This window comes from Manis pentadactyla, chromosome 7, assembly GCF_030020395.1.
Source record: "Manis pentadactyla isolate mManPen7 chromosome 7, mManPen7.hap1, whole genome shotgun sequence".
Lineage (NCBI taxonomy): Eukaryota > Metazoa > Chordata > Mammalia > Pholidota > Manidae > Manis > Manis pentadactyla.
The window spans coordinates 127910988-127923326 of record NC_080025.1 but is presented as its reverse complement, the minus strand read 5'-3'; the positions used below and the strand labels follow the sequence as shown (position 1 = coordinate 127923326).

Below are 12339 nucleotides of genomic sequence, written 5' to 3'. Positions count from 1 at the left end.
GGGGACTCTTGGGGTCCAGAGTACATTTTGAGAAACCTGTGCATTAGAACTTTTAGAACAATTTAATAATGGGGTGATAAGATTTCTTTTTCTTGACCTAATTGCAGTGGAACTGCCTAACAGTTATGAGGCAAATTATGAGTCTAAATTTACTTATTTATTCATTTGCAAATTTTAGACAATGATTCTTCAACTTCACACCCTGATGCTGAAATCACTGCCAGGACCAACGGGAAAGGGAGCCCTGGGGGGCAGTCGCCCAGCCCCCTGCAGTTCATGAATAGTGTGGGAGCAGGGGACTCCAGTCGCTCAACTCTTCAGAGGTACTCCAACTGGATTCATGTTTTCACTGCATTTTACCTTTATATATGATATTTCACCTATATATGAATATATATTTATTTTTTAAATCTATATATGAATCTAGATAACAACTTCAGTGATTTAATTACCCTGGAAACAGATTGGCAGTAGTGAAGTCCCCCACTTCCAGCCCAGCCCTTCTGTTTCTCTTTAAATAAATGCTGCCTCCTGTGTCTTTTCACAGAATTCCTAGTCAGTCAGTAACAATATATTGATAGGAGAGCATTAATTTTCATTTCTCACTCCATTCTTCTCAGCCTTCCTATATGCAAGTTTGCTGTTAGGATTTAGCTTTACAACTGCTGTCTCTTTGACTCAGAGAGTATGGTTTCCCCTCCCTTTTCTGTCTGCTGCAGCTTATAATTACCCTGTCTAGAATCAGAAGATAAATAGAGTGCTTGCTACCCAGGTGTTCTGATACTGAATAGGTGCAGAGGAGCGTGGAAGCAGCCCTTGGTGCCAGTTCTCACACCGCATGCGATCCGCCCTTCTTACCCCACTGATGATGGTGATGCACCAGTATCTCACAAATGCTAACTGCTGATTTTAAGACAGTGCTGATTTTCGGCACCTATCTATCCCTCTATTGGTAAACCGGTGCTAAAGAAACTAGTTCTACTGGAGAAGGAATTGCTATCATTAGTGCCACCATTATTTTCTAACTACTTTTGTGCACGGACTCTAAAACTGCATTCAGGATGAGACAAACCAAGACTTCATGGAGGATGCAGTTTTGTATGAAATAGACGTCTTCTCCTTTGGCTCAAAATATGCACTATATGGCATACAGATACAGTGTTTATTGGATTTAAATGCAGAATTTGCCTTGCTGTGATAGGGAAGGAAGTATTGCTGCATGCTGATCTGTGGTTTGGCATATATATCTTCATATTTTCTAGAAAGTAATCATCATCTTATCCCAATACAGAATTTCACTGCTTGCCATTTTGTTTATAACACCTACTCCTCTTACTCCTCTGATTCATGTTTTCACCACTTTTGCCTACAAAATTAATATGATGACCAATTTTAGTGATTTCATGATCTTAGAACTGTCAGTGGGAAACTCCCTCATTTTAATCCTAGTTTTTCCTCTGTCTCATTACATGCATGCCACCAAATCTAAAGCCCCTTAAGCCTCAAAACTGTAACCTATAAAATGGAAGGACAGATAACTATTGAAAACATCAAGGTTCAAAATCTGTATCAGACAGGTCAATGTATAAGTATATGAAATATATTAGTATATTGCTATTACTTTATATTACATGTAATATACATCGGAATGCCTTCATTTTTCCTGTCCTATCAACCTGATTCTTTCCCCTTTTGCTCTGCTTTCTTACACTCCTCAAAATTCCACTAAATTAGCTGTTCACCTCTTTCTTTCTCTGAACGCTGCCCCTGTTGCTGGAGGCAGCATCCGCTCTACAGTTTCTACCCCCCCAGCCATGCTAGTGGCCTAATATGCCTTCTCTGAAGGTAAGCACGGCCATATGGATCCCCTCCTTGGGGTCCAGTGTAATAGACTAGGAATCCATTGAATCTCGCATTCAGAGGCAGAACTGAGACACCATACCCATTTTCCTTTTTCTCTGAAGAGTCTTTTGAAAAGACATTGAGCACTCTCTGGATATTCTGAAGAAATGCATTTGACCTTTAAGCCACCAGCCCCTGAATAGTTTGTGCTGACCTACTTTTTCACTTGCAGCGTCATCAGCGGTGTTGGGGAACTGGATCTAGACAAAGGGCTAGTGAAGAAGGCTGAGCCGGACAGCAGAGACAAACCATATCCCGACTGCCCCTTCCTGCTGCTAGATGTGCGAGACAGAGACTCCTACCAGCAGTGCCACATTGTCGGAGGTAAGAGAGAAGGCTTTGCAGTGTCTCCCTCCCAAGAACAGAGCCCGCTCTTGAGTGCAGCCAGGCTTGAACCACATCCCATGGCCAGCAGTTAAGGAAAGAAACCATGTGTGTGTGGTAGTGGGAACCTGTAGGTTGGCTCAACCATTATGCTCTGAGAGAGGCTGGTGATGTTCTCCGATGGCTCAGGGGGCCCAGTGCTAAGTGTCAGGCAGTGGGGAGAAGCTTCCTATTTTGTTCCTAGTATCCTGTTTCTTTTCTTTTACAAAAGTATTTAGGTTATGGCTCATTTATTTTGAAAATGTGTTTCTTTTCACTTTTTTAAACTTTAAACCAGCTGGGAATTGGGGCCAAGTTGTACTGGGAGCTACATACTTCCTAAGATTTTTCTTCTCTTCGCAGCTTACAGTTACCCAATTGCAACTCTGTCTAGAACAATGAACCCTTATTCAAATGATATTCTTGAATATGTATCCTTTGTTTCATTTTAAGCAGTTGGGTGGTATGAGGATTATAAGAACCAAACTTACCATGAATCATGCTCCTAGAAGAAAACTCCGTGAAGGACCTTATATTAATTAGTTTACTTGACGTATCTTAGAATTTGGATTCTTAGCTATTGCTGAGGATCCTGACAGCAGATGCTTCCAAGCCATCCTGCAGGTGGCCAAAAACATTAGGTTAAAGGTTATGGTCCATTCATAGTCCTAAGACTTTTCTCCACAGAAAGTTTTCCCAAGTATAACTTAAGAAGTAAATTCTTTCTATTTAAAATTTTTTTCTTCCAAAACTTTCAACTTTTTTTGTTCATAAAAATCATATAAGAAAATACTCTAAAATATAACAAGTAGAATTGAAATCTCTAGTAATCACACAATTGAACAACTCTTAACTATGTTTTTTTGTATCTTTTATTCCAGTCTGTCTTCTATGTGTTCTTTTTAAGAAAGTAGAAATAATACTGTGTATGTAATTTGGTATCTTGCTTTCCCCCACTTGATAACACTGGGTTCTTCCCCAAGCTGCCAGCAGCTCTTTATAAACTGCATTCAGATGCAGTACACTAACCACCTCACCTTCAGATGTGCTGTGATTTACTAAGCCATTCCCCCCTACTGGACCTCTGGTGGTTCCCGTTTTTTCACTATTATAAATAAGGCTGCAGTGGACACATTGGACACAAAAGTTTTTCTGTTTCCTCATCTGTAAAATAAAGACTGTAATACTTTCCAGGTTTGTAAAGATAGATAAAAGAGCTAAAGGGTATAAGGGTGTAAATGTGCTGTCTTGGACCATGGTAATACTAGTTTATAAAAGCAAAGAATACCAGCTCGTATGGCTTCCATGACAGCAGAAAATCCAGTAACTGCTAGTTTGACAGGTAAAGAGCCGGACTGCCCGATGGTCCCTCAACTCAGAAAGGCAAACCTTGACGATTCTTTGTTCCTTGGGGGTTTCTTTAGAGTCTAGTGCCATTATCTCAGTGTGGTCAAACCTTAACTCATCTGACTCTTAGAAAAATGCCCACGGCAAGATCATCATTCTGTACGACGACGATGAGAGACTGGCCAGCCAGGCGGCCACCACCATGTGCGAGCGCGGATTTGAAAACCTCTTCATGCTCTCCGGAGGTGAGCAGGACTGTATTCTGCTTAGGACTTAAAAGACAGATATTTGGAGTCACATTCCTTCAATCCCACCCCCATCACCTTTTTTCCTCTACGTGCTCAGAATTTAGATTTCTGGAAAGAGGGAAAACTGTGCTGGCTGAAAGGAAACAGGAGTTACGTGAAACTTCTGTTAGCTCCATCAGCGCATGTTTTTAACTCCTGAAATAATGATGTTGCTGTAGGGCCCTGCAAGAAAGCCTTAATGCTGAAGGTTTGAGCAAAAGGATCCTGGCAGAATTTTCAGAATCTCATGTAACAACTGATATTTTCTGGTGTAATTTACTTAATAGTGAAGCAGTTACGAAAGATTTTATGTCCTTGTGTTGTCCTCGACTTAGAGACCAAAGATTAGAAGACATGCTGGTTCCTTTCCAGGTCTTGCCTTAGCCTCCCTGTGTTAATGCTGCCTTTTCTCATGATCTTCCACACCCAGGTCTGAAAGTCTTATCTCAGAAATTCCCGGAAGGACTGATTACAGGTTCCCTGCCAGCATCTTGCCAGCAGGCCCTTCCTCCTGGTTCTGCCCGGAAAAGATCCAGCCCCAAAGTGCCACCCTCACCAGCTGAAAATAAATGGAGATTTACCCCAGAAGACTTAAAAAAGATAGAATATTACCTGGAAGAGGATCAGGGTCCTACAGACAATCCTAGTAAGATATTTTGATCTTGTGAGACACTACTTCCTGTAGAGCTGGAGATTTGCAGCTTTGAACATCACTGTCCTATGAAAAGCTAGATCTCTTATAATACATTCAGAATCTTAAGAAATATTTTCAGGGGATGGAGACTGCAGGTGCTGTGTGGGGAGGGTGGCGACAAGTGGGGGTGACCCCAGATTGTGGGAAGAAATGAGGTATTGCACTCAGACATAGAAAGAGATGAGAATTTATCAGTCAAATAAAGTGTATTATCTTAGGCAGAGCTGAGAGGCTAAGCTACGGCAATCAGATTCCCTTTTGGGAAGTTGTTTCCTTTTGCTGCTTCTGGGTGCATTTAAACCACTTCGGACCTTCCCTTTGGCCCACTTCTTTCTCTTTTCTCTCCTCTAAACGCTCCTGTACCTTTCTCTACCAAGAGAGAATGAAGGACAGGCTGGGTTGGTTGGGGATAATGGAAAGGAAGGCAAAAAAGCCATCTGGATGTCCTTTCATTCTTGGCCCCCTCCCCACCATCAAGTCCTTCTCAAGGATGAAGAGCAGGTTTTAGCCTGAAGTAGATGCTGAATAGGACGTCCTTAGCTTAAAAGTGGTTATACCAGAGCACTTCATCAGTCTAAAAGTATACTTGGCAGATTGACCCAGGAATCATTCTTGCACTCTGCTCCCTTCAGGCCGGCTGAGCCAGGCTAACGCCTGTGGAAGAGCCTCCAAGGTTCCAGGGGCGCACAGCGGACCACATCTGCCCGCCGGGAGCCCCAGCGGCCCCGCGAACGCCCGTGCACCGGGCAGTGGCCGCCTGCAAGGCAAGCCCTGGAAGTAACGACTTTGTCAGTCTAAGACAAATAAATGTGTTTCCGCCTTTCGGAACCTCTGAGCAGTTCCCACACTGGTCATTTTCAGGAACTGCTGCAGAGGCAAGCCCAAGACCTGCGTGATAGGCCCTCTTCCTGTCTCCAGCGCCTCTTGCACACCACTCGGCAAGGAGTTTTACTAAAACCAGAGGCATGACAGGCTCTAGCGCCCTCCCTATTGTTTACAGAATATTTAAGTCTCTGAAACTGAGTAGGCAAAAAAGAGTCTAATTTTTGTAGGCTGTTTTTTTTTAAACAAAGTTCAGCTTGTTTTGTTCTATATCCTGCGTTGTTGTGTAAATACTTCAGTCACATCTGGTGTGTTCTTCCCAACCAGCTCCTTTTCACTCGCTGTTCCTGGTTCACCAAGATTCTCCAGGTGGGCTCTGCAGCCTGAGAGGCTGCCCGGGGCTTCCGACGAGTCCTAGCCTTCAGCCGCCCCCAGCCCCCACCCCCCCACCAGGTGTGGGCCCCCTGGCCGAGGAGCTCTTCTCCCAGCACCCGCTGCAGGCTCTGTTGGGAGTTTGGAGACTGGTACCTTGAGCACAGCTCAATTTTGCTGCTTTGTAGAGCAGCTCTCACACTTCCCGGTTCTCACACTTGCCTCTCCTCACTAGATGTTTTCTGGAGGCAGCATCTGCCATGATGTGTGCTCAGCTGCCTTCACACAGGGCCAAGGGCCCCTCCCAGGAAAGCCCTGTCCATTGTAGAGCCCCGGGCTGAGAGCCACTGAAGCCCCTGGAGCTGTCCCTCACTTATAGTTGGTTTGTCAATTGTAAATTTCCATTACCCATCTCCTCCGTTTTTCCAAGATGGGTAGAAATTATGGCCACTTGAAAACATCGGCTTCAACTGGGCAGCTGCGTGCACACGGGGGAGGACAACTCCAGGGTCCTTTGTCAGAGCTGACAGCCCCTTAAGCTCTGGCTTAAAAATACAGTATTAGTCTAATTGAGTAATTAGGGCAATTTCCTGCTTACTTTTCATTCTCATGACTGAGCTGTGATTAGGAGGTTGTGATTATAGATTCTGGTTTGGGCCAGAATTTTGAATCAGCATTAATTGAATTGCTAGATGACTGACATTCATTCCATTTAATTGGGTGAAAAAAAGACCTCAGGTAAGGATGAGGAACTCTGAAATCATCAGGAAAAGGAAAAAAGCCTTGTTAATTTTTACGGTCAGTGATCTGTAGCTGTGATAAGGGCTAAGGAATAAATTGTGCTCTTTGTCATGGCAACCGGCTTCAGAAAAGCCAACTGAAAATTGCCTGTCCTTAGGTGGTCACCGCTGCCGCCGCAGGGTAAAAATTGCCATAAAAGAACTATTTTCTCGCCACCAAAAAAAAAAGTACCACAGTATTTCTAGCATGGGGACTGTGTTTGTAAGAGAAATAAAAGTAGTAAATGTCTCATAGAGACATATGGAAAAATAACTTTCAGATTCAGCCTAGCTCTGTTTCAGTGTGTTTATTCTCCTCTACTTGATTTCCAAAGTGCAACATATTCCAATGCTTTAGAAATCAAACAAACCAGGGACATTGTTCAGATGTCAAGCCGTGCCCAGTTCTCCGCAAGATTCAAGAATCTTGTATAAAATCCAGCCAATGTACACATAGCTTTAATGAGGAGCCTGTCATGTTTCCCCATAAATTTATTGCCTGAGAACTTAGTTCAGCTTTTTGCTGATGCCAAAATGCTCTGGCTTTTTATTTTCTTTACAGCATAGATTTTTTTCTGGGTGCAAATTTTTCCACACTCAACTTTCCCCTAGCATGGACAAGATTTCAGCCATTTTTGACACATACACATTTTTAAGAAAAAAAAATGTCTTTCTTAACAAAGTTCTGGTTATGCCATTTTAAAGTTGACTGGTCAGGAGTTCAGATTTCTCCTCTCCATACTATTTTTGAAAGTAAATGGTAGTCCCCCTTTATTCTATTCTACATTGTCATCATCAAACAACACCAGTGGTTAGAAACTACTGCATATATGTGGAAAGTCAGTTTAGTAGACATGTTAGAAGTGAAGTGAAGTGCTGTGCATTTATTTGGCTGAGAGATCTGACAGGTTGAATTTACATATGTTTCTCCATAGTGCTGTGCCCTGTTGGTAATAATTTTAAATAATTACTCTTCAAAGACCTGTTCTGATTCTGCACTTTGTGCATTAAATGTCCCGCTCAGTTTTTATATGCTCAAGGTATTGCTTTGAATGTTCTGCCTTACTAGTTTCTTCATTAGCCTAATTGACATGTATTATTTAAGTGACTGAGATACTCTGTGCAATTATGAGTGTTGAAAATTAAAATACATAGTTATTACTTTGTTGTTTGCTGTTAATATGCTGAGATATGCCAACTTCTCTCTTTGTTGAGATGATTTAGGGGAGCCACATAAGACTGGGGTAATTCTAAAGAGTACCTCTCTTTGCTGCATCTCCCAGGAAGGCGTATATTCTTTGCATAAATAAACCAGGAAAGCATTCCAATGAGGGCAAAGACCCTTAGCTCTCGAGACTAAGGTCCTGGGTTTCTCCTCGTGCTCAGGCAGGGACTGATTGTCTGTCACCTTTGCACATTTATAGCAGGACTTTCTTGCCAGTTTTTCAGGACAGACAAGCCGCCCTTGCCTGACCCCTAGACAGAAGGAACTTGTGACACCCTAGACAGAAGGTGCTCTATTGACGTGCAACTACAGCTCCATCTGAGCAATAGTAATGGCCAAAGGCTAACTAATGCTAGTTCATTGCTTTAAAGGGATATTATTTACAAAAGGAAAGAGAAGCAAGGGAACAAGAAATGGTGGGGAGGGAGCAGAGGGAGTAGCTACGTTACTCATTTGAAAACAAGAATATCTGGGCTGTTAGACTGTTCAGCTCTCATCTATTGCAAAGTATAGAGTGATTCGAATGGCCTAAAAGTAATTTTTTTTACCTGGAGTAGAATATCAGAATCAGCACAGTCATATTGGACTTGGTGTAAACCAGAGTTAAAAGAGAACAAATAGTGTTCATTAGTTGCTAAGGGATTTTTTTTCTGCAGTGCTATTAAGATTATACAAAAATTCAAGACTTCAGGCTACTCACTGAGAAAACAGAACAAAACAAAACCTTCTTTTCTCAATTCCCTTGTGGAATATAAGTGAAATCAGAGTCCTCAGCTAGGAAGAAATATGTAGGTAATTTTTCTTGTGTAGGTTTTTGTTTCTGTCTTGTTATATATCGGTTAGAGTCTGTCTTTATGGTATCTGACATTTTTAGGGGAGATAATTTCCTTCCACCTGGATTTAAATCCATGCCTCCCTTCTTGCTCTACTCTGAGGATAATTATTAAGAACCTTTTCTTCCCCAGTTCCAAAATCTTAATGTGCATTTATTTTCTTCACAATTCTTTCAAAGATACAACTCCCATGATTTTTTTTTTCAGGAAACCTCAGAAATGTGGATTATAATTCATCAGTTTAATTATGTGGTCATGATATGCTAATATGCAGCTCAATTAATTTTTTAATTAATCTATTTTCCCCATAAAGACAGTAAATAAGACATACTATGCTTCCAGAGTGTTCTGAATACATTTGAGTAGTAATACTTCCCTAGAACTGTAGTAATTATTGAAATTGTTATTGCAGTGTTCTTAAATTGGTTACCCACATCAATTATAACAAAATATGTAACGGTGGAAATTTGTCAGCATTGAATTCTGACAGAACTGGATGCAGCGCATGTTTTAATGTGTGTTTACAAAACTATATTTGTCACGCCACGAACCCCTTATGGTTTTACTCTCAAACCTCTTCTGAATGCAGAAGCAAATTCTCTTCGCCCACGTAACGTCCTGAGGCACCTGGTAAAATGTGCGGCAAACAGAGGCCACTTATTAAATGCAGTTGACTGATGGACTACATTTTTTAAAGGATGTAATATGTCTTCTTTTTGAAATTACTTTGACTATAAGCTCACCAACTATATAACAGAGACCTTTGGTTAGTGTTTGTGAATCAATTAATTGAACTCATCAAGATGAAGTCTGGGATGTGATGCCCATTGTGGTGGCCACTCAGTGCTGGTCTGTCGTTCTGGAGACCCAGAAAGTTCATTATCTTTTGTCCGCTTGTACATCTTGCTTTTGTAAGCAAGGCATTCACAACCCTAAGATTTTCAGATTACAGGAGGTACCCAGAGAGCTGTTCAGGGTGGTGTTATTACCCTGGCTGTTTTGCAGTCCACCGGGAGTGTTTTCACCATCCCCTCAGGCTCACAGTATAGCCTTCATCAAACACAAGTTGCACTATCCCCATCTGAGAGTGGGTTATTTTTCCTTTTTGTTTCAAATCTTGAAGATTTCCAGATAATAATACTAGCAAACGTTTGTGGAGAGTGTGTTAGGTAGTGTACCTAGATCCTGTGTTAGGTGGTTTGACTTGCTTAGTTTTCACAACAGGCCTATGGGGCAGGTGCCCCCATTTTCAGGCAAGGAGACTGAGGGTTGAGTGGAAATGAAGCAACTCGTCCTGGGTCACTGAGCTAGAAGGTTTGAGAAACCAGGATCCAGCCCAAGAACTGTGGCTCCAAGCTGAGTTTGTCCAGCCACTCTGTACTTCCCATTCTGGGGACAGGCATGCTCTCCCTCAGGGATGCCTCCAGTAGACCCACAGAAATGTAACTTTCCCTTCACTGCTGGCTTGGCTTACCTTCCCTCCTCGTCCCCTGAGGTCACCTGAAAGCTTTCCTCTTCTGTGTGCACGAACAATGACGGAAATTAGACACTGAAACATCTGCTCCTGGGAAGACGTATTTCCACATTTGCGCTGTCTGTGTCTAGTGACCAATCTTGAAGACAGGTGCACCAGGTTTTCTGAGGTTTGTTCTGTTTCTTAATGAAATCCTAATGAGGGGTCACTTAAGAAATGACAGTTACTCTTAATTTAGACTGTAGGGAAAAAAGCAGGGTGTTTTCCTGAGAAGCTGAACTCTTCATTCAATAAACCATATTGATATGATTTGTGTCTGATCTTTTCTTTCCTGTGTGGTGATGTTTCTGACTTAGGCCAAGATATAAATTGCATGAACTGGCTCACGGCCACAGGCCTGGGTTTCACAGGAGAAAACCTTCGTGCCTCAATCGGTGTCAGCAGAGCTTTTACTCCACTGCACTCTTCTAGAAATAAGCCTGAACACCACTACTGTGGTAAAGCAGACTTTTAATTTTCTCCTTTTAGTTTGGTAATAAACATTTGGCAGTCACAGTCTCTGGGGCTGTTAGATGATGCTCACAGTTTGAGTTGCCAAATTAATGTGGATCCTGAAAGCTTGGGAGAGAATTCATTACCCTTTGACGGTTTTTCAGATTTGATGGTGCTCTGTGCTTTTTCTCAGGGTTCTTCCTTCATCTGGCCAATCCGAATGTTGCAGTTGGTCACGTCCATTTCCTGTAAGCCGCGTCTGGGTCTTAGTGTATTCCCAGAGTGATGTTTCTCTCCTCAGAGTCCTTATAAGAGGCCGTCTGCATCATCACATCCACCTAGTCCCACTTGCCCTTGCACTGCAATGACCGAGATGATATACAGCCCTGCACTGGAGGAGGGACCAATGAGGTCACATGACATATCAATTTTAACTTAAGACCAAAGCCAGAAAGCTAGACATATGTGTCTGAGTGTTAATTCAAGGGACCCCCCCAGAAGGACTCTCATGGACCACCAAAAGCCTGCAGGCCACACATTATATATGAGAACCATATGTAATTATCTAAGAAAAAACTAAAATGAGTTCATTTAAAAATAAAGATTTTTGGAAAGTCCCAGAGAAGAGGCATTAGCATAATCAACTCCCCAGATTGCTCCAGGAACTGAATGTGAGCAGAAAGCACTCTTGGGGATTTTCATCTGAGCTCCGTGCAGTGAATAGGAAATGGTGCCCAGCTGGGGGACACGAGTCACCCCTTCCCGTGGCAGAAACACTGCTGCTTCCAGCACTATCTGGAATGTGAGTTTTTCTGAAGACAAGACATTGCATTGTTCTGGGCAAGGTGGTGAAACATGATGCCAGAGCAGAAGAAATTAGACAAATTATAAAAAAGAATCTGAGCACAAATTAAGATAGCTATTTAGATGTTTGATGTTGACAAAAAGTTGATATTAGATGACTTTACCCACAGGTTATCTGGCATGTTTGAAATGGCTTTTTTTTTTTTACCTGATTATAAAAATTCATTGCAAGAAATACAGAAAAGGATAAGGGGGAAAATCACCACCATTACCCAGGGTAACCACAGTTATTACCAGGGAATATATCCTTCTAGGGAGAGTGTATGTGTATGTTTCAAACAAAAATGAGGTTCATACCCAACATACTATTTTATAACCAGCATTTTTTTAACAACTGTATGGAAGTATAAATCACATACCATACAATTCACCCATTTAAGAACACAATGCTTTTTGGTAAATTTACAAAGTTGTGCAGCCATCACCACAATTCTGACCGGGAACATTTCTTGAATGCACGTCATAGTTCTTTCAGGCATTTTTCCGTGTCAACCCAGACCTCAGTGGCTTCATGATACTCTGTTGTGTAAACATGTGCTATCTGTATCAATACTGGTATCTAGTTATCTCTTTTCATTTTTATTTAAATTTTTATTATTACAGCCTTGTATGTACATACATTTGAACTTGTCTGAATATCTTACACAAGTGGACTTCCTGGGTCAAAGCACCAATACATTGAAAATTTTTATTTATATTGCCAAATTGTCCCCTAGGAAGCTGGTGTAAATTTATCCTCCCACCAGCAGAACAGGACAGGCCTTAGTTCTTCGTACACTTCATAACACTGGCTTGTCAGTCTTATTCTTTGTCAGTCTGATGGGAGAAAAATGATATATTTGTTTTTCTTTGACATACAAAAAAATCACTTGGGGACCAGTATCA

The 12339-nt window shown here is 41.8% G+C and overlaps 1 protein-coding gene across 5 annotated transcripts in view; it reads left to right on the top strand.

Annotated features, from left to right (window-relative positions):
- CEP41 (centrosomal protein 41) overlaps window positions 1-7727 on the top strand; it is a 44093-nt gene extending 36366 nt beyond the window's left edge. For all 5 annotated transcript variants that reach the window (XM_036909020.2, XM_057504764.1, XM_036909019.2 and 2 more), the window contains 6 exons: window positions 179-323; window positions 2075-2226; window positions 2629-2696; window positions 3743-3857; window positions 4330-4545; window positions 5226-7727. In XM_036909020.2, coding sequence (XP_036764915.1) covers window positions 179-323; window positions 2075-2226; window positions 2629-2696; window positions 3743-3857; window positions 4330-4545; window positions 5226-5374 — 845 coding nt within the window. In that variant the 3' untranslated portion in view covers window positions 5375-7727. The remainder of the gene's footprint in view (window positions 1-178; window positions 324-2074; window positions 2227-2628; window positions 2697-3742; window positions 3858-4329; window positions 4546-5225) is intronic.
- Window positions 7728-12339: the final 4612 nt, after the last annotated feature.